The 22,811-nt window shown below is 38.5% G+C and overlaps 1 protein-coding gene across 5 annotated transcripts in view; it reads right to left on the reverse strand.

Annotated features, from left to right (window-relative positions):
- Positions 1–22,811, reverse strand: part of TENM2 (teneurin transmembrane protein 2) — a 1,107,817-nt gene that overhangs the window by 504,958 nt on the left and 580,048 nt on the right. For 4 of the 5 annotated variants that reach the window (XM_075900181.1, XM_075900179.1, XM_075900180.1 and 1 more), the window contains one exon: positions 13,667–13,750. The exons of the other annotated variant lie outside the window; for it this stretch is intronic. In XM_075900181.1, coding sequence (XP_075756296.1) covers positions 13,667–13,750 — 84 coding nt within the window. The remainder of the gene's footprint in view (positions 1–13,666; positions 13,751–22,811) is intronic. 5 annotated transcript variants of the gene reach the window in all.

Genomic DNA, 22,811 nt, shown 5'->3' on the forward strand with positions numbered 1-22,811 from the left:
TTAAAGTACTACCAGACTATTTGTTGTTTAAGATTATCCTTTAAATAGAACATTTGAAAGGGCTCTAGCATCCATGGCTACCAGGCACTGTGCTAGCAGTGAGGCTGGGGGCAGCGAGCCCTTTAAATAGCAGGAATTGAAAGGGCTTGCAGCTCCTGACCCCCTCAAACATGGTGCCTGGGAGTTGCAGGGGAAGTGTGAGCCCTTTCAACTCCTGCTATTTAAAGTCCTGCCCCTTCTGCCCGAAGTTCCGCCCCTTCTGCCCGAGGCCCTGCCCCTTCCACTTAAGGCTCCGCTCCTTCCACCAGAAGCCCTGTCCCTTCTGGAGCAGCCATGACTACTTCAAACATTTCTGACATGGCCCTCATTCAAAAATTATTGCCCACCCCTGCTCTAGGTGAACCAATGATCTGTTACAGCATTATGTTCCGAGTAACAAATGTTTGGAGTTTTTTGTACTCCAGATCTCAGAATTTTAACAGAATTTTAAATTGATGAGAGTGTAAGAGATGGGGAAGCAGCACGTGAGTGCTGATGGATTATATAGAGAAGCACCAATTTCTAAGGCTTCCATTCCCTACATAGAACTGCCCAGCCATTATAACGGCCTTTGATGCAGAAACATGACTGTCTACCTTCATCACTTAATCTCTCCATATTAGGAGCTAGGAAAAAGATGGTGGTTTCTCTTTAATCCTGTAAACAGTTGTCATGGAAATACTTTTAATTAATTATGAATTGCAATTTGTCCATGCATTCAATTTTGTGAACATAACTCTGTGCATGTGCACAGTACATGTTGAGGAGAGTTTAAGGTGACCTTCAAAATGTTCTTTGAACTAAGATTCATTTATTTATCATGACAACCACGTACATACATTATGACTAACGGCTCTTAAAAACAATGGGATTTATTTGCTTGGAGGACCAAAGACATTGTCTAGCTCACCAGTTCCAATCTAGCTGGTTAATGGTGACCAAAAGCTGTAACCATATGACAACTCTATGGTTGCTTGTGTGAAATAAATTAAAATTTATCTGGTAATAAATGGAGTCGCTTGTCTACATTGCTAAACCACCACCATATTAAGCAATAATCAGCACTCTTAGGGTGTGTCTAGACTACAGAGTTTTGTCGACAAAAGTGGACTTTTGTCGACAAAACTATACCTGCGTCCACACTACCACTGAGTTCTGTTGACATAACGTCGACAGAACTCAGCAGTTTTGTCGACGCTGGTAAACCTCATTTTATGAAGCATAACGCCTTCTGTCGACAGAGTTTCTGTCGACAGTAGGTGTTATTGCATGTAAACTGTCCTTTGCGTCTACACTACCATGTCGACAAAGCAGCTTGCTTTGTTGACAGAACTCAATGTAGTCTAGACGCTCTTTGTCGACAGAAGCCTGTAGTCTAGACGTACCCTTATTGACTGTCTCAGCATAAGACCACAAAAATGAATGGGCATGGAGACTGAGTAATCAACCCATACATAGAAGTAGCCCTTCCAAAAAAACCTGTCCCACAATGTTGAAGCACACTGGCAGGAAAGAGCTTGGAAATTTGCTCTGCTGCCCATGGTGCAGCCGCGTAGTCATTTACGAAGGGGCTTCATTTTAGAGCATTGTCATTTTAGCAAATTTCAGAAACATTTTAAACTATAGTGTAGCTTTTTCAAAAGAGGGAAACAAAAAATCTCAAAGGAGAACTTAACAGGATAGAACTTTCTGTTAGGTTAGTGTAATCTGCCAAAAATACACCAAACTGGCACTTCGTCTAAAGAATGGAAACACTGTACTGTAGTTTGATTTTAAAATATCCATTAAAATAATTATTTTTAAAGTCCCTGTTTTCTCTCTGTGAATGCAAGAATCTACTAAGGAAGAAAAATGTTCTGCTCTAACAGAGGCTCAAACTCAAGCTCTACAATCAGATGCCTCCAGCAGGAACACACTAAAATCTGAAGCTAGAAATGATGTTATCATTTAATAAAGGAAATGCACACGAACTTGCAGAGATGTTTGTTGAAAGAAATATAGTGTCATTTATGGCAAGTAAATAGTTTTATTCATGCTGAACTCCTACTAGGAAAAATACTGAAAAATGTGCTCAAATTTACTGAAGACTGGATTCATACTGCATATACAACTTGCAACTTCTTCTGTGCTGTTTGCTGCAATATGTAATATTTACTAATTTACTGTATTGACTGCATTAAGCATATGCATTACATTTAGAATTTTCCAGGGTGAAGAAAACACACCAGCTCACAAGTATCATGCTCACCTTACTTCGTTTTAAGATGGGTCAGTATTTTAAAAATATATCTTTTCATCTCAGTTTGTCATGGAGGAAAGGAAAAGGTTTTTTTAAACCTGTGTCAGAGGTAATGCATATTTATTAAAATGAATATTCTGCCTGAATCTAGTTAATGTCCTCCACCCTTTAAAAAATCTGTAAATACTTTGTTGGAAGCTTCCATCACTCTTGCTGCAGTTTATATTACTAACAAGTTATTCCAGTAGAAAAATGAAATCACAGAACAATGGTAATGGCAGGAAAAGTTGAGTTACAGCACATCACAGGGAATGGGACCAATCCAAAGCCCATTTAAGCCCCAAATCCAATGTCAGACAACTACTCTCTGCTAAAAGTTCCACATAAGTACAAATCTCGTCACCCAAAACACAAAATAACAAACTTCCCAGTCAATCAAAGAATGCTCAAGACTGTTTTCTCTGGGAGAATTATTTTTCATGGGTCGGTCAGTTCAAAACTCTAAAGCTATGTCTACACTGGCGGCTTCTTGCGTAAGAAAATCTTGCGTAAGGGTTCTTGTGCAAGAACTCTTGCACAAGAAAACGTCCACACTGCCATGTGGGAGATGTGCTTTTGCACAAGAGCATCCATGGCAGTGTGGATACTCTCTTGCGCAAGAAAGCTCTGATGGCCATTTTAGCCATAAGGCTTTCTTGCGCAAGAAATCCCTGCCGAGCATCCACACTGCCCTCTTGCGCAAGAGCTCCTGCGCAAGAGGGCTTAAGCTTGTTAAAAAAAGAGTGTAGCTCTTGCGCAAGAAGTCCTCTCTTACCACGCTGTACTGTAAATTTCCTTGCGCACGAGCAGGCAAGCAGTGTGGATGCTCTGCGGATTCTTGCGCAAGAATGGCCGTAATTGCGCAAGAAGCCGCGAGTGTAGACATAGCCTAAGTGTGAATAAGGCTCTTCACAGTTTGGCATCTAATTGTGTATAAAACCCTTCCATTGATGTTAAACGGCCATAATGAAAGTTGGAATGAATATCATTTGTATATACACAGCATAAGAAAACAGACTTTGTAGTCATACATTTTAGTTATTTTTTTATGCCAAAGATGTCAGCACCATAGGTTTACTACATACATCTGACCAAAAACATCTTTTTGCCATTAAGTACTATTCAGCATTGAGACAATCTGATTTCCTCTAGTCTGCTATAGAATCAGTGAAGCACACACTTAAAAGGACACATCAAAAACAAAAAGGCAGAATTAGCAAAAACCCTTTTAATGTTTCATTTTAAGGGATGTTACATTTTTCATTACTTTCCATATCCTTGATTTATAGAATAAAATAATCCTTTACCAGCAGTTATCTCTCCCCTTTGTGCACTGTATATGTCTGAGACAGCATAGTTTCCTGACATTGAGTTTTACCAACTTCGAACCATCACAACAGCAATGTCAATAATGTGTACCACAAAACTGACTAAAAAAATCAATACACATCAGTCCCATCTATCTTTCTTAGACTTAGCTGAATCTAACTGAAAAGCCCATTGTCCTTGTGCTTAAGGTGCCATTTCTTGGCTACACACAAACAGAAAGAAAAATTCTGCACCTCTGCTAGCAGAAACTTACCTCCCAGACTTTAGTATGCAATCATGATGGTTCTACTCTTAGCTTTCGTCTGTAATATAGGAGACTGTAATTTAAGTCATGCTGAAAAATAGGCTTTGAATGCAAATCAACTCAATAAACACTAAGTCAGAAACAAAAGTGAACATTTTGAGATGAAGAAAAAGTATTTCCATCAGATATTAATGCATAATTCTCAAAAAAGCCTTCATATGCTGGCACTGGTTGCCTATAACCCAGACACATGAAGGGAAGTAAAGAAGCAAACATCTCCATTGCTAAGATCAAGAGCCCACAAGACACCCATAATTTTCAACAGAGGTATGCCCAAATGGCTGGAGTTCTACTAGATTAAATTTAATAAGGCAACACCTGAAGGCAATAGGCTCTGTCTGTTATCGAAAGGGTGGAGGATTTTCATTGTTAATATCCCAGTCCTGAGGCCCAACAAAGAGAACATTTTGTCATGAGAACACCTCGCTGTTTGGTCAATGCTACCAAGCCATCTGGGAGGCAGTTCTGATCAGTCCTCAGATCCCATTTCAGCTCTCCAGTGCTGGCTTCAAGGGCCAGCATCCATTTCTGTTCCCTAGCAGGACCTGATGTTTTTCTTTTCACTTGCTGTCCCAGTACAAGCAAAATTTCAGAATCTAAATCCAGAGTCTAACTCTGAGTAGGTAGGAGAGGTCAGCAGAAGGCCGATGATAATCTTTTCAGTTATATTTTTAAAGGGGCATTTGTCAGAGAGAGGAAACACATACACAGTTCTTTCATTAGTGATTCACTCCAATATGCTTCTGGAAGCTCTCTATTGCCGGCGAGCATCAGCAAATGATGCTTCAGTAATCATTCAACTTTTCTATCTCCATTGGCCAAGCTCACTGCAATTTCACTGCTGTGGAATCAGAGACAGAGTCCTTCCCTGCTCCATCATAATTTGAGTGCACAAGCTAAGCTTTCGTTATCAATAACGGGGAATGGAGCGCAAGCCGATGCAGTGCTGCTTGTCTGAGCCTGCAAGCCAACAGAAATAATAGCTGTGAAAGGAGCCAGCTGAATCTGTTCAGCTCAGGAAGGTATTAGCAATGAAATGTAACTATGACAATAGAATTGAAATTTTATCAACTGTTTTACTAATGATGAGTTCAGAAGATCCATAGAGCTTGTCTGTTGTCCCTGAATGTAGCGGTGGATTTTGTGTTAGGGAGCGGGGAACGTTATTAGCATGAAAGCTAGAGCAGGGTAAAAATTATTTATTTTTCATTTGCATTACTTCTGCAAAAAATTCAATTCACCTCTATCCCTACTCAGAAGGTGGAAATAAAAAGGGCATCCTGAAAGCCTCAATTGTCTTGTTGCTGCCAAAAATCCAAACTGTCTCTGATTCTTCAGGCACCAAAATCCCCATCTGTCACCTACCCAACTGGCAAAATCTCCAGCCTTCCCCAACAACTTTTGTAATGCAGTTATTCATTAGCAATGCAAAATCTTACATGGAGGAACAGAAGAAAAATTTACTCCACAACTGACATTTTAAAAGAACTCACTGCCAAAAGGAATATTATAGTTATAAAGGAAGTACTGCACCAGTTATATTTATTTTCTTATTTGTTTTTCATATTTAAAAATTTTTAAAATGTAATTAATTGTGCTTCACAAGGCTTGCTGCAAAACTCAGGTCATGTTTGTTGCATAGCATATTGTTTATAATGTATATCCAACCATTTGTAAAAGCAAAAGAGCAATATTTCAGAAGAAACATATTCTTGAAAATCAGCAAAAAATCCATAAAGAAAAGTTCCTGGTACTTAAGATGATTTGACAAATTCAGTTTTTTTTATTTCCCACCCAAGGGATATAATCAAATCCCAGTAAGGGGAGATAATCACCCCACCAGAGCAAATATAAAGGCACACCTTACAAAAATCTTAGTTCCCTCTTTTCTATTCTCCTATTCAAGTTTCAGAAAGTACATAATGGATATGAATAAATAAGTGATCCTCTATTCTAATTTCATGCAGAGCAATTTGAGAAGTGTTCAAATTAACATAAAAATGATAATACACATAATACATGAGGCTCCCTTTCAGAGTGGTTTTGATAATTCATAAATTCAATGTTTATACAGGTTAGGCCAAGCCAAAAAGGTATCCAATGTAACTATTAAACTTATGCAAAGCAGTACATCATGCTTATTGCTAAAGAACACGGGACGAACTCAAATTTGATTTAATATCTAATATATACATTATACATAAACCTAAAATTGAGGTCCATCTTCTCACCAACTGTTGTTTAAAATGTGCTTTGGTCTGTGAAGATAGAAATCTGGTGAGCTTAGTCTGTCTGATCTACTGGGATTTTTTTTCTACCTGAGTAATTAAGACATGTTGATAGCATTCAGTGAAACCATTAATATATTCCATAAGCAGACTTCCGTTTTTCTCCAACTTTAGTCAGTATTTTACATCATTATTAATCAAACTGGATAAAGCTATTAAAATCTCCAAACAAATCTCAAGGCATTGTGGTTTTATTTTTAAGAGACTGTGCCAGTTCCACCAGTATTATTCCAATCAATTAGGATCTCAACCCAGCATCTATTGAAGTCAATGCAAAGACATCATTTAATTTTAATAGGCTCTGGTTTAGGACCTATATCCCTATGTGCATTAGAAATACCACTGTAACTTCTCCAACTCCAAAAAGAACTGTATTTGTCCACTTATCAGCACTTCGACATATAGTTTAGCTTATATTTCACCCAGTGACAATCCATTAAATTGAATGGAGAGATTCATTTCTACAAAGGTGCAAAAGGGAGGGTAAAGGGAAACAAGCCTTTTACGATTCTGTGGTAATAAGTGTGTCGTAACTTCTCTCACTAGCAGATATGAGATTTATAGATATATAAGAAAAATTTTACTACCTATCCATTGTTTTTTGTATTTTTTCTACAATACAGGAATGTCTTATGTAGGGCTCCTTTGATTTGGTTTTCTATTCGTATTGTTTAACATAAAATTGTTTACATGGATCAAAATTAGGGAAGAGAATAATTTTGGATAAATATAAAACAGCTGTTAATAATTTTATACTAGCAACTAAGCTTGTGGGTGAAGGCTTTCATTTTTTTAAATTTACATTAGTGTTTATGGCTTCCATGCATTTTTAATGGCTCAGGAAGTCAATTGAGAGACCAAACTAATGTGAGTTCAGGTTATTTTCAGTCACAGGACAATAAAAATACCCAGAGAAAAAACACTTCTTAATTTTTATCTCCAAAGTCAAAAAGCTAATGAAAATCAAAACAGAAAAAAATCTGGATAACAAGTTATTTAGATTTATTAAAGTCTATCCAGCTACAAAGTACAGTAGACTTTCGATAATCCAGAACCTTTGGGACCTAGGTAGTGCCGGATTATCGGATGTGCTGGACTATCAGGAGGTCCTATAAACTGGTTATATATATACACTGTATACAATATATACTGTATATAAAGTGTTTTTAACCCTTTTTATTGTACACACTGTACACAGTATACTGTAATGTTTTAGTTTTTTTAACCCTTTTTTACCCTTTTTGCTTGGTTCAGCTGCTGCCGCTGCTACCTTGTGACTCATTTTTTTTGCCAAAGGTCACTCACTAGGCTCTTGCCATTTTGATGCCAGACTATCAGAAGTGCCATACAATTGGATGCCGGATTATCGGAGTTTTACTGTATTTGGGTATACCTGGGTTCCTGCAGAACACCACTGCCGACCCTTATTAGCAACTAACATTTTTTTTAAGGATGAGGTTTGGAGATACACTAAAGATGTCCATATTGATATTATTCCCTAGGTGACTATGAAAAACTTATCAACCTTAATTCTCTGTGCTTCTAGAGTCTAAATTTAAGCATACAAAGCAGCATTACTGGATGCCTCCATTAACTTTATCTACATTGTGCACTGTTGGTTATATTGCAGCTATTACAACATAAAGTGCATTCAAAGGATGTAGGAAGGGGCACTCCCCATCAGCCAGACTCTCAGAAGGAACATGTGCTTCAGTAGGGACTGCAACACTTTTTCACAAATCACAGCGCTCACCCTTCTCTGAACTATGTCAGCAATACTTTATGTGACACATAATTTTGAAGTTACAATCTGCTGAATGTTCATATTCTGTTTTTGTGCATGTATCATTCCTGTATGTGAAGTTAGAAATACGAAGTGTGGATCTAGTTATAATTTTAATGCGCTAATAAAGGCCATTATACCCTGGAAACAATCTGTGAATGAGAGTTCCTATTGCATTAGCTGCTACTGTTCTAGCAACGGTGGGTGCACTCAGAGCACACTGAAAATGTTAAGAAGCAGAGTTAACCTCAGTTTTTCGTAAAGTAATCCTTTGCCATTTGAAACCTGATTTCTGGCCAGGACCACCATACCACTACACACAGGCAACCTGAGGATTTGGGGACGTTTCATTTAGATAGTACTTTGAATACATCCAAAAGCAACTGACTAATTATATATGAAAAGCCAGAGTGTGTGGGTATAATTTATTGAGGGTGGAGAGCAAGTTTTTAGGACCCTTCCCTCCAGAGATTCTAAAGCAGAAGTAGACCCTAGACATATATTTCTTTCACCTCTGATACACAGTTTACTAGGTGAGCTTCAGAAATAAAAGGGGTAGAAATTTACTCCAAGTTTTTCAAAGGGGAGATAAAATTTTCCCACAGGCTCAAAAGGCGAGTTCTCTTAATGAGGAGCTCATATGCACCCCTAGCTACTCACTGATGAAACTCATATGAAAAAAAGTTTTTAATAAATCTTTAAATTTCAAAATAATGGAAGTAAGAGATTAGACATCATGAATGTGGTTTGGTATTCATCATCATTAATGATGATTAATTCATTTGCTCTTTTGTGGATTTTACAATAACTCCACAGATATTCTACTATAATTTAGTCATTAATGTGTGTCCCATTATTTTAAAGCATTAAGACAATTTCAATAAGAAAACTCTTTGAATAAGGCTGTAATCTCTGTCCTTTTCTCTAGTCTGTGACTTGCTGCCTTATTAGTAACTCTTACGTATGTCTTCCCTCCTCAGTAGGACATCCCAGAACTATAGTCTTGCTCTGTTCCTGCACCTTAACTCAAGAATTACAGTAGTAAAGGGTAATGCATTCTGCCTGATAGGGTTCCATGTTTTATTGTGTTTCTCAGAGAGTATGTTTATATATAGAATTCTTCACATGGTTTAGCTCACTATTTCCTTTATAACACAGAAAAACTGTTATTGTAACGGCAAAGACAGGCCACCTTTCTACACCCTAACAAATTCTATTGTTTATCATATGAATGACAGGCATAGAGGATCAACTCTGAGGATCAAAGGTAAGGTTGTATCATCAAATGTGGCACACAGACACGGAGAAAGGGAAGGGGAGGAGGACCCAATCAACTGTGAACATTTAATCTATTCCATGTTTGAATACGGCATGCTATATAATAAGAAGGAGATTTAACAGAGGGCCATTTTTAAAACTCTCTTTTGGTGCTTAGTATTATAGTCCTTTAAAGTCCTGAAAAACTGTTCTGTGAGCACTTGGTCTAAATGTATGTCCACATTTAATAACCCCAAATGCGCCTTCAGTGCATACCAGATGTGTCATTAACTATTTCTGAAAAAAAGTGAAATAAAATCACTCAGCATGAGAATACTGTGGAATAAGTCAACACTAACAGATGGTGTTTATTTTGTCACTGCTTGTGTTAAAAATTACCACCTATTCCATCAAATCAGTTTCTTTAAGGTGGAAGCTTTATGTAAAAAGTGCCACAGAAAATACTTTTTTTTAATCAGCTGTCACTGAGTTCCTTAAAATATGAGCACTTCTTTTCATGCTTTCCAGTTTTCTAGGACATGGTGCAATACACAGGAGATAGGTTTGTATAAATCTGACACGATACAGTATTTTGCCAGCAATTCTGTCTTGCAACGTGCAATCTGTTTTATTTCTCAAACAAAGTTTGCAAATTTGTTAGCTTGAATATGGTGTTTTCAAGATACAAATTCCATAACAAAGATTAGGTCTTCCCTTGAGATTTACACCACCTGATACTGCCATCAATTTGTTTGTTTCTAGAACCCAATCTGTAAGGACCTTTTTTCCCCCCGAATTTCCTTCATTCTTACAATTATTTTTTGTAAGCATATAGATTTTGCTGTGCAGTTTACATGCTCTAGTGGGTGATTTCTGGGCAAAACAGCATGTTGTGAGAAAAGTAATTGTTAAATCTGAAGCTGGCTACTATAGAAATCAATGCTAAATCCCCAGGACATAAATACATTTTGGCTTATCTACTTTATAAAAGTTTCCATTTTTTAAAAACCTGTGTGAGGTCAATGCAAGTGAAATATTTCAAATACATAGTAAATAGAGTAGATCATATTCATCCATAGCGTAATTCCTTTGGTTCAAAAGAAGAGAAACTTCAACAGAATCACAACAGGGGCACATTGTGTCTACTGTATGTAAATATAATTTCAAGCAATAACAATGGAACATATTTGTATCTGCAGGTTACTGGCAATGAGTTTCTAATTCTAAATTTCATGCTACAGAAATTAAAGACCAGTAGCAACTGCCCAGATCTCAAAATATAGTACTCCCATTCTGTAATTTACAACCTTCTCTAAACTAATAAACAAACAAATAAATACTAAACAACAACAACATACAAAATCCAACCTTTTATTTGTGCCCCCTCACAAAAGTATAATCTGTGACCTATTTATTAACCATTTTTAAAAGTTATGGGAGAATAAAATCTATTATGCTAGTTGCATAACCCTGCAAACATATCATACTTGCGTATCTCTTTGACATTTTAAGACAATAACAATTTAATAAACAAACAAACAATAATAATGTTCATGGTGCTTAGTACCAATACATAACTAAAATATAACAACATGCAAAATAAAACAACACAATTAGAATATATTAAAAACAAAAGGACTAAAATGCGAAAGCAACATAGCATCATTAGAAAGAACAGCCCTACTGAGGGAGTGGACAACCCTTCTAAAGAAAAAAGAAAATAAAAGAAGTGTCTTCATTAGATTCTTTAAAAATGGGAGGGAATGAAACAGATCATCTGCAGGCGGCAAGTGCCACACACTGGAGGCCAGGCACGTGGAGTCAGAACGTGCATACAGTCACCAGCACGATCCTCAAGAAGGAAGCCTCGGTGATCTAGTTTTAAAGCAACAGTCATCTGCTGTCTGAAAGGCAGACAGTGTGAAAGACTCAGGATGATCTTCATGGGCTCAGTTCATTCAGATTCTGAGCATGGACGTCGAGCACACTGACAACTTAGGGTGTTCAGAATCTTTTTAAATAAAGAGCAGTATGAACCTGGCTGTATAGTCCAGTGAGCAAACATGCTACTGCACTCCCATCTGCCAGGTAGAGACCTGAATGGTATCTTGCTATCTACATTTCCAAAGTGTACATCGCTACAGTAGGTAGGCTCAGCATTTAACTGCCCATTTTCTGACTAATCCTTGCTGACTGTTTTGGTGAGCAGTGATGACATCTTGCTCCTTGGCACCTACAGATTGTATCAGAGTAGCTCACATTCAGTCAGTATACTGCAAGCAATTCACAGCCTTGGCAAACACAGGTATGAACTGGTCACTCCTCAAACAAAAACCTGAAGTCTCTATTCACACAAATAGGGTCAGTGTGAGGCATATGCAGTCGCCCCAGGCTTTATTATTGGCCCGGCTTCAGGCTCTATGCTCATGTAGTGGAGATTTAGACAACTTATATTAAAACAATAATGATGAAAAGTTCAAATTATATTAAAAATACCTATCTACACACATTTGTTTTGTAGAAGTAAAATGTTCCGTATAACATATACAAATAAGGTTGAAATATGCATGTCCATTTTAAAGCAAGCGCCATAAAAAAGTCTGTAATGTGCACAAATTTTACTGCAATGTAAAATAAAGATATGCTCATGTGTCATGCATTGTAGGCTAACGGCTGTTTTGAGAATTCTGAGTATTAATGACATTTTACCATTTTTTTTTAAGAACTGCATTTTTTTGCACCACCCGAGGTGTGTGTGTGTTTATTTATAGGCCCCATTTCTGCTCCATATATTTGAACGAGGTCTCGCAAATAATCACAGCAAACCTGCATACAAATCAAGGCTCCTATACCTCTAACACAACATGTGCACTGAGAAGATTATAGCACTATTTCGATGTATCCTTGGATGAAAACTTTAAACCAAGGATATTGCCATCTGTCTGTTTTTGGTAGTATCAGATGAATGTTGAAGACCCCATGGCATTTAAAAAAAAAAGACTAGAGAAATCTGAAGCTTGATCCTAATTCTTTCTCTGAATTATAAGCCTTATAGAGTAAGCTAGCACTGTAACCAATTACACCTCTAAGCAGGCAAAACAAAATAGTACCCTAACTTGGAGTTCTTGTTCAGACTATTATTATTTCTAGATCTGCCTGCATAGCACAACCTAATTATATATAAGGTTGTTTGTAAGACTCCATGGGTAATCAAATGAATGTTAAAGAAGAGATTACATCAGGAAAATAAGAAAAACACTTGGGAACATGCTTAAATTCTTTGCCGAATAAGGACCGAACTGTACACGTGTCACAAAGATGATGATGGCTATAAGACAAGGAAAGCAGAGAAGTGTAATAGGAAGCATCTTTCATCTGAACAGCCAGTCAAACATAAAACAGAAATTGCAGCCTTGAGGACATAAGGCTTTATCAGAAATGGCTCCTGGGAAATTAGTAAGGGCACAATGGAACATATTGACTAAGATCTAAGGTTAATGCAACTGGACATACCCAATGAATGAAAACAATGCTTAGCATTTAAGAGATATCAGGGGGAAGAGGCTTATTGAATCTTTATTTAGATAGAAAAACCACACCAAGAAGCACTTGGATCTAAAATCGTCATATGTTTAAACAACTATTAGAATTGTATGTTAATAAAAGAAGAATGCCACACTATTTTTCCACATGCTTCCCTTTTCCAAGTGGTTTTATCTTGCTCCAGGGATGGGAAGGAATATACAGTAATACTTTAACCACACTCTTCTGTCACTGAGGTAATTCTTTACAAAAATTCTGATTGTGTTATATGGGATAGCTAAGATAAAAAGCTTAGTGTTGAACTAAGAGCACTGTCTGGATTTGGTTTAGATCAAAATATTCAATCAAGGCAGAAAATGAACAGCGGTATCACAAAATCTCTCATTAAAAAGGAAGACTAAAAATCTCTGAAGCAGTATCTACTACATGCAAACATTCACTAATGAGCAAAAATATTTGCAGACGCCTTTATAACTAAACTACTGGTATAGATATTTTGGTGCTTTTACTTAGATCTGTATGTAATCCTTGTGCCCATGGCTGGCCTATGCCAGCTCTCTGGTAGCTCAGGAGAACTGTAGTTCTTTCATCACCCACTCCTCTCTTAGCAGTCAAATAACAAATACCCCCATAAAAAAGTCAGTTAAAACCCCAGCACAAAAAACTGTAGTTAGCTAAATAAAAGCCAGGTTTATTTACTACACAATAGAAAACACAGAAAAATCTCACAAATAATATATTTCATAAGCACAGTATAAACACACCCAGGCTAATTGCTGCAGAAATCAAACTTACTAGACTCTATATTTACAAGGAATATGGGTTAAGCAAGACAAAAACCTTACGTATTAGAGAGTTCTTTGTCTCAGCCAGCAGATGCCAGCCTGTCTGTCTCTCTTTCAATGTCTCAGAAAGGTGTGTATGAAAATCTAAATAAAATAAAATAAATAAAATTTAGAGACAACTCTTTGTTCTCCCTAATATTCCCCCATACACTCTTGATGTAATACACCCAGGCAAGATCACAGAATGACTTGCTTCTCAGACTATCAGCAAATATTAACTTTTATAGAATGCTATTATTAAGAAATTACAGGAGGGTTCCGAAATTTTATACTATGTGATCAACAACATGTAAGTAGACTTAGATAAGCATATCACTTATAACCTCTGATAAGAACCCATTTTTGCAAATGCCAAATACTCTCCACTTCCACTGTTATCAGTGGGCATAGGAGAGGTTAGCATCTCTCTAAACGAGGCCCTAAATGCTATTGAGACTTAAGAGAATACACATTAGAGCAAAGTCTTCCTCTGGTTACATGCATTCCATTTCCCTCAAAAGTCAGTGAGATTCATATATATAATAAGCATTTAATATCCTGAGGAAAATCTAGTAACATAATGTAATTTGCATATTATAGCTATTTAAAACACAATTTCAGTTTTTTACTCATGGTCCTTTTTCTAATGCATCTCCAGAGATACTCTTTCACTGTTTAGATATGATTTTTTTAACATGTTCACTGGAGATGCACAAATAGATTTAAATTCGGAATCAACATAATTGGGCTCATTCTGCTGAATATGAAGAGACACAGTCCAGTGTATCAGAATAAAACATCTGACATGGTTCAAATATCACAGTTTATCAATTTCTAGTAAAATATTTTTGCTGAATTGTCTGAGAAATTTCTAAAGTGTCTCAAAAAGTTTCCATGCTAAAATAATCATTGTCAGAAAAAGAATCACCATTAGAAGGACGGGGGGAGGGAGGGAAGAGGAAGAAAACAAAATGTTTAACTTTTGAATCATGGATCCATTAGAATTAAACTAATCAAAACCTTTCATTGGAACAAGTATAACCATTTCAAAAACACTTAAAGTTCTAATTTTCCTGAGAAATATATAGATCCTTTAAGAATCAGTCAGAGGATTTTATAACTAAAACCACTAAAACCACTGCTGCTATTATTAAACTTAGATAGCTGGTTAATCAATAAAAGTAAAATGAAGTAAAACTCAATTTTGAAGAGGTTACTTAAGTGTTCGGAAGATGCCAGAAAGCCTGGTGATCATGCAGACTTTCCAAAAAACAGACCCTAAGTGCTCACAATTTGCATAGGTTTCACTGTGAGCTAAGGTTATTTGATCTTCTCCCAGTAGATGCTCAGCATCTTGCAGATACTTGCTCTTACTAATTTATTACCATGGTTCATTAATGTCTGTAACAGAGCGGGACTCACCACCATGGTGTCTCCTGCTGGACACGCTGGGAATTAGCTTTTCAGCTCTGGAGCACCTCCTTTTGGCTGGTGTGTTGCTCTCTGTTACCTTTTCTTCTTCCACCTCTGTGTTAGGACACACATCCCTCCCAGACCATGGTGTCCTCCCCTCTGGGTATTGCTCTGCTGCAGTGCTCCCACATTCTGGGGTCCTCTCTCTCTGGGACCCCCCAACCCCTATACCCACCTTGCCCACAGGGGCAAACTGAGGTCTGAAATGGCCACTCCTCATTGGCAAGGGGGTGTGGACCTACTGCTTTTGCCTACCCTATCTGCCTCTCTGCAGGCCTAGGAGCCTCAGGCCTTGCTTCAGGCCCTGCAGCCTGGGAGTCTGCCTGGCTAGAGCTTCCCCATCTTGTCCTTCCTTTCCCCAGCCCTACTCTAAGCCAGGAAGCCTCTAGGTCCCTCCTGTTCCACAGCTGGAGCAAGAGTGAGTCTGAGCCTCTCCTTCCCTCCAGGAGCCTATATTTTCACTGCCCTCAGCTAGGTCCTAACTGGATAATACCTGCCACAGCTGCTGGCTCCACAGCTCCACTAATCCAGCCCTTTCCTGGGCTGGGTTTTGACTCTGAAAGGGCCAGTGTCGGACAGATGTCCATCACAATGTCCCAATCCTGTACCCACTACTTTCAGGATCAGCACTGAAAACATGTCCATCTTGCTTTTCATTGTCTCTTTCTTTGCATGCAAAGAAAACAAAAAAGAAAACAAACAGTGATTAAGTTTGAGAACTGAACAAAACCATTTTACTGAAAAAAAGTACAGTATTATTTCATGTGTATTGAAGACATTAGACGAGATGTGTTATACTTCTAGGAAGAGTAGGGGGAGATCTGTTTTACTCGGTATGCATTTCTAAATGGAAACCATCTGCTATTTGATTGATAGAATAAAACCTCTCTAGAGTAATGACTTTTGGGAAGGAAAAATGTTCCAAAAGAACATGACCTATCTTTAGAAATTACACATAGCAAAAACCAGGCATGTGTGATTTAGCAAACTGGCCACTAAGTGCCCTTGTTGCACCACACACATGCAGTTGAGTATGATGTGCTGCAAAAATTGAACTCCTAGTGACTATGATGCAAAATAAGTCATTTTCAGATACTCTGGCCCAGGTCTAATCAGTTCAGCTTTATCTTTGATGAGACTGACTTTTGATTTTGAAGCAGGGAGAAAAATATTGTAGATTTTTCAAGGGCACTCCACTGAAAGTAAAAAGCTATGAATAATACCAAGAAATGTGTAGTCAAGCTAAGAAGACATCTAGAAAGCAGGGTCCTTATTGAATATTAATACTGATAGCTGATTTTTCACAGGCACAGAATAGGTAAACAGCCAATAATTCATAGCACATTTGTTCTTTTCAGTGGTACCAGCGATTACCTGAGAGACGCAATATTAAAATGTAAGGGGGGGATTTCAAATAGATTTGTTTAGTGAATGCACATATTATTATACAACATCTGTAACCTATTATCTTGATAGAGACATGAATATAAATATATATAAAATACAAAATGAAGGCAAATGATACACTATACATACCCTTAGTGCTCAACAGTATAGATGGCAGCCATGCCACTTTCCATTCATTACATAATCTGTATATTCAGAATAGGCGTTATTCCTCGTAGAATGAGATTTACAGATTTTGGAATAAATCGTCCGTTATTTTGAAATTATTTCAAAATAACAGAATGGCTGTGTAGATGCTCACATTGTTATTTTGAAATAACGCTAGTTATCTCAAAATAATGGTACAGTATAGACACACCCTAAGGCTATGTCTACACTCACAGCTTCTTGCGCAAGAACATCTTGCGCAAGGGTTCTTTTGCAAGAAGTCTTGCGCAAGAAAATGTCCACACTGCCAAGTGTGCTTTTGCGCAAGACCTCCCATGGCAGTGTGGATGCTCTCTTGCGCAGGAAAGCTCCGATGGCCATTTTAGCCATAGGGCTTTCTTGCGCAAGAAATCCCTGCTGAGCATCCACACTGCCCTCTTGCACAAGAGCTCCTGCGCAAGAGGGCTTACACCTGTTAAAAAAAAGCATAGTTCTTGAGCAAGACGCCCTCTCTTACCACGCTGTACTGTAAATTTCCTTGCGCAAGAGTGGGCGGGCAGTGTAGACGCTCTGCAGATTCTTGAGCAAGAACGGCCATACTTGTGCAAGAAGCCGCGAGTGTAGACATAGCCTAAGTGTGGCAGAATTAGTACTACAATTGGAAGTTTAATTTCATATATGTTGCCATCTAGTAAACCTGAGGATTCAGAAGAGGCTTAAAAACTATTACAGACAATACTATCGGTACTTTTGAAGTTTAAAAGCTTTTAGATGGTAAACAGGCTACAACGTAATATACCACTTTTATGGGAAAGGTAAAAGTGCTGGGCAGATTGAACTCCTGCTTTGGCAGGACTACAGATGATGCTGGACCAGAGAGCCCCAGTGGCAGAGGTTGCCAGCAGCTGGAAGTGTGGCTGGCCGGCACAGGCCAGCAAGGCACTGGAGCACAGTCTGTGGAGCCGGCAGGGCAGCAGAGTCCACAGAGCAAGCCAAAGAGCAATGTTTTCAGCCTCCTCCCTGGGATGAGGCATACCTGGGAGTCAACAAATGCCTTTGATGTTGACCGCGGAGCGTCCAGACTAGTGCACTGAGCCGACAAACAACTGATCGGCTCAGTGCGGCAGCCATTTAAATTTAAATGAAGTGGCGATTATTTAAATCGCCGCTTCATTTTCCTATGCCAGGTAGTCTAATTTACATGCCTCTGTCACCAGAGGCATGTAGTCTAGACGTACCCTAAGATTCCAGGCCAAGGTTCCCTCTAAGCTGCATGGCAGCACAGCCCTGCAGCTGCTTAATTAGCTCTGCTCAGCCAGGGGCTCAGGGCTGTGTCCACGGAGCTGTCTGATTAGCGGCAGCAGATTAAGGAGCTGTGGGCCCATGCTGCCGTGTAGCTTAGAGGGAACGTTGTTCCAGGCACAACCAAACCCTGACGTTGTTTTAAGTTAGGCTATGAAGAAGTTGCATAATACTTTTTGGTGGTTGTAGCTATTACCATTCAGGAGTTTTTGAACAAACGGATTCACAGACAGATGCACACACTCACTCTCTATCTCTCTCTGCGTACATATATATAAATGTTTGGGAATTTTTGTTTTTTGTTTAATAAAAGCTTTTTAAAATTTCTTATACCAGCAGAGAACAAAATCATGAACGTTGGAGCTCACTGTCCTTTACAAACTTGAATATGTTTAGTGAAATCACTATTTTCTCTTTGTCCTTATCTCTGGCCACCTTGGGAGTTTTGATCCTTACAATTACAAAGACTGCAGATGAGGACAACAAACTGTTCCCCCACGGAAGCAGAACCATCCACCTTTTTGATGTGAAACATCTGAAACACATTTTTCAAAAATAATTTTCTGCTGTGTGTTATCCAAGGCTGTTTCTCCAACAATCCTTAACAAAGGTTTTGTTACTGATGCCCAGAGGAAAGAATAATTTAAATGTTGAGACACTTTTTAAAAAATAATGTCATTTGTTGGGAAGTCTCTGTGGGTATTACCTTCCTTTGACACTCACAGGGAGTTAAACCTAATTGCATTTAGGGTTATCTCCAGCAGCTACGCTCAGAATCAAACATCCTCATGAGAACTATTGTTCTAAGTAATCTACTTATTAAGCTTTTATTCAGATTTAATACAGTCTTTTATAAAAAAAATCTCAAAGGGGCAGTAATGGATTTTGCAATTATCAGGGAGGATAGAGTAGACTATGACCTACAATCACTGGTTTTCTAAAAGGAAAAAAAAATCTTTTGTAAGGAAACCCATAAGTCATTACGCTTAATGTTAGTACCTATTCCACATGTCTCATCTACGTGTAGGTAAAATACACCAAACATGAACTTCCTAGGTTCCCTTTTACACCTTCCTGTTATTCACAAAAATCTTAGATACCATATCAACACATTCCACTTAGTTTATCTTCTGTGTACCTTTCTGCAGAACCATCTCTATCCTCATTCCAATCACCCCCAAAGATTCACTTCTATAGTACTGCATTTCCCACAGTAGGTTTGTTGGAGCTAGATGTTTGTACTGTACCCTAAAGCAATTTTCTGCCAACAAGCATTAAATATAACTATATTTAAATAATTATACTATAATTCCCAACCAGGTTTCTGGAGACCCTCTCACCCCACCTATTAACAGGTTTCATGCTTGCATATCTGAATTTCCATAATATTTTTCTACCAACTCTTTACTTAAATAATTAATACAAAACAAAAATGCATATGATCTCTGTTGGTTTTTGCTTTCCTGAAATTTCCTTTTAGTCTCCAGTCTCCAAACAGTTGTCCTAGCCTGTCCCTTCTTCCCCTTATAGAACAAATTAATCCTATGCTGCTGCCTCTCGTCACTCAGTCCAGAATACTGAGCACATTCATTTTACCTCCTTGAGGTTTATTTGTAGGTTTTTTTCACTAAGACTGTGGTGGGAGTCTGACTAGACCCTCCTATTCTTGGCCACCATTGAGATTGCTCTTTGGCTGACTGGTGAAGAGGAGAATACCCATGTGCTAAGCACCACCTTTGCTAATTGGGTCCTGGTGGACTCAGTGACATACTCATCTTATAGCCGGTCTGAGATCTCACTTTCCAAGAGGGAAGCAAGCAGGAAGTAGCTACCATAGCTTTTCTCTTCCCCTTTCTATCTTCCTCCCTACCTGTTTGAGGCACTTCTGAACAACTGCTGCAGGACAGAGAGCCTCAGTTTAACAGTGTGGGCCCAACCCCTGCCACAGCTGTTGTATATTGGGTTGTAGATATAGATCTTGTTGTTATGGTAACTGAGTAGGTCACTGGGGTTAGCCCAGCTAGTCTGGGCTTGTTCTAGTGAGTTCTGTGCTATGCAATAAAATGGACACTTGCACCTACTCTAGCTCTCTGCCTTTCCACTGATTTCTTCCTATGCTGTGAAACTCCCCATGACATAACAAGTGGCGAGGAGGGTGGGATGCCTGTGCTGCCTCCAGCAACAAAAGAAGTAGAAGTCAATGTAAGAAAACAAACTCTTTTTGGCTGTTCTGGAAGGTGGGGGTAAGAACTGACGGCTACACTGTGCAAACTGAAACTAAGATCAAGGAGCCCAAAGACTGGAAAAGAAAAAAAGGGGAAGGGGGGGGGGGAGTGCAGCAGCCATGGCTACACAAGCCAGTTGCAGAATGTAATGGAGCCTTCATGGAAGGTGAGAAGGCAAGAGTGTTCCCTTATGCTTCCTTCTAGTGCTGGCCTGACCTCGCTTCAATGGCTTTTTCCAAGAGAGCCCTCATCATAGTTATTAATGCTGTGATCGTGGCTAATTCCAATGGTCTCATGCCTATTCTTGTCTTTTTCAATTTAGCTGCATTCATCACAGTGGATCACTATCTTCCCCTTGATCACTTGGCATCTGTGGTGTGTGCTTCTAAACTTTTCACTTCCTTTCTTTTCTTATCTGCTCAAGACATTCTGGAATCATAATCTTTCTATTCAACATCTTTCAGTTTGTATCCTGAAGGGTTTGGTCCCCTGCTTTTTAAACTTTATACTCTCCCTTCCCCATAGCCAATATTTAATTTTCATCAGTGTTTAATTTGGTTGTAGTTTTTTTTATCATGGATCATTTATGTTTTTGTATAGATGGGCCCAAACCACAATATTCAATTTTCTGGACCAAACTGTCTCCAAAGTAGAGGGCAGTTGGATCTGGGATTTCTCTCCTGCCCATTTCTATGTTGTTTTCATGTTATAATAATTTCATGGTCTTATTCTGCCCTGATGTTTTGGATAAAAAATATTGAATAAAAATGAAATGCTTTGTACTTTCAACCAGAGAACTCATGCTCTCTATATACAATTTGTAACTATGAAGAATTAGAGGAAGTTCTGACCGTGACAAGTAGAAACAAAAAAACAACCACAAACACATCAAAATATGAGCTGTTCTGCTTTTTAATAAAACATGCCACTTGATCTAATCTGTTTTTATACCAAAAGAGGCCCATGCAATTGTTCTTTTCTTCCTCTTTCTTTAAGTGATAGAATTACCTATTCTGCTATTTTATTCTATTGTATTCTATTTTACATTTTCTTTATGATGTGTTGTTTGATCTTTTCTTGTCCTTGGAGCCAGAGTTGTAGTTATTCACTTTTCTGCTTCTCTGAACTACATTCACCAAGCCAATTAAATTAAAAAAAGCTTGCTTCTTCATATTTATATGCTGTATTGTTTTAGTAAGTAAAAATAGCATTATTTTTTCCAGAAGAGAACTCAGAACTGTATCCTCTTTTTTCTATCTACACTAAGACACTTTCCAAAATAGTCACAAAATTATTAAAAGCACCGCAGAAAACAAAACATGTGTTAGTTGAAGTAACTTTGGTAGCTTATTGAAACCAATTACAGACATGCTACTTTTTCCTCTGACCCTTCATAAATGGCACATTTTAGACAAATTATAGAAGATGGTTTCTGATCCACCATTTTATCAAAATGGGACATGGAAATAATAGGAAATAATTTAATGTGGACTTTCAGATTGTCCTAAACTACAGGTAAATATTATCAACATTTATCTTATGCCAGAAATTAAATTTTCCAAGTGTATTGCTTGCAATGGCTGTACAGGATAAAGATGCATGTGAATACACAGGGGCTACGTCTACACTGGCATGAATTTCTGGAACTGCTTAAAACGGAATACTATTCCGTTTTCAGTTTTTCCGGAAAGGGCGCGTCTACATTGGCAGGCTGCTTTTCCGGAAAAGCCCTTTTTCCGGAAAAGCGTCTGTGGCCAATGTAGACACACTTTTCCGGAAAAGAGCCCCGATCGCCATTTTCACGATCGGGGCTTTTTTCCGGAAAGGACTACTGGGCTGTCTACACTGGCCCTTTTCCGGAACAGTGTTCCGGAATAAGGACTTATGCCCGAGCGGGAGCAGAATAGTTTTTCTGGAATAGCGGCTGATTTTGTACAGTAGAGCATTGTTGCTTTTCCAGAAATTCAAGGGCCAGTGTAGACAGCTCGCAGCTTATTCCGGAAAAGCAGCTGCTTTTCCGGAATAAGTGGCCCAGTGTAGACACACCCACCGTAACATAGAAAAAGACAAAGAAAATCTCTCCTTTAACACTTCCACTTCCCAAGAACTACAGTAGTAGAAATATTTGGATTTATTTTCATATTCAGGAGTGCAGACACCTGCATAATTCAGATTAGTGTTAACTGTCATTATCAGTCTTCCCTGAAGAGATAACACAGGTGACCTAGGTTAGCCAAGCTCTGAGTCAACCAGCTAATCTGCAAAGCCATACCAAGTTACGGTGCTGCACTCCTGCGTGTGTGTCATTAGGACTTTCATGGGCATGTCCCATGGTTCTTAGTGCTACAGTAAGCTTAGCCTCCCTCTGGTTCTTTCCTAGGGAATTGTGGAAGAACTTGGCTTCCTTTTGGGCTCACAGAAGGAATTGTGGAAAGGCACTGGAGTACTACCAGCACTTGAGTGACATTCCCTGCATCTTCACTGCAAAGTGCATGGGTTATCAGCTTAAGTGAAAGCGGTGCCCAAGCTAAAACTAACTTACTGCCCTAGTTAGGCCAGCTAGTGCAGGTTGAAAGCACCCATAAAAATGGGTCAAAGGGTTTTGTGTGTGA

The sequence above is a fragment of the Pelodiscus sinensis genome, chromosome 17, assembly GCF_049634645.1.
Source record: "Pelodiscus sinensis isolate JC-2024 chromosome 17, ASM4963464v1, whole genome shotgun sequence".
Classification (NCBI taxonomy): Eukaryota; Metazoa; Chordata; order Testudines; family Trionychidae; genus Pelodiscus; species Pelodiscus sinensis.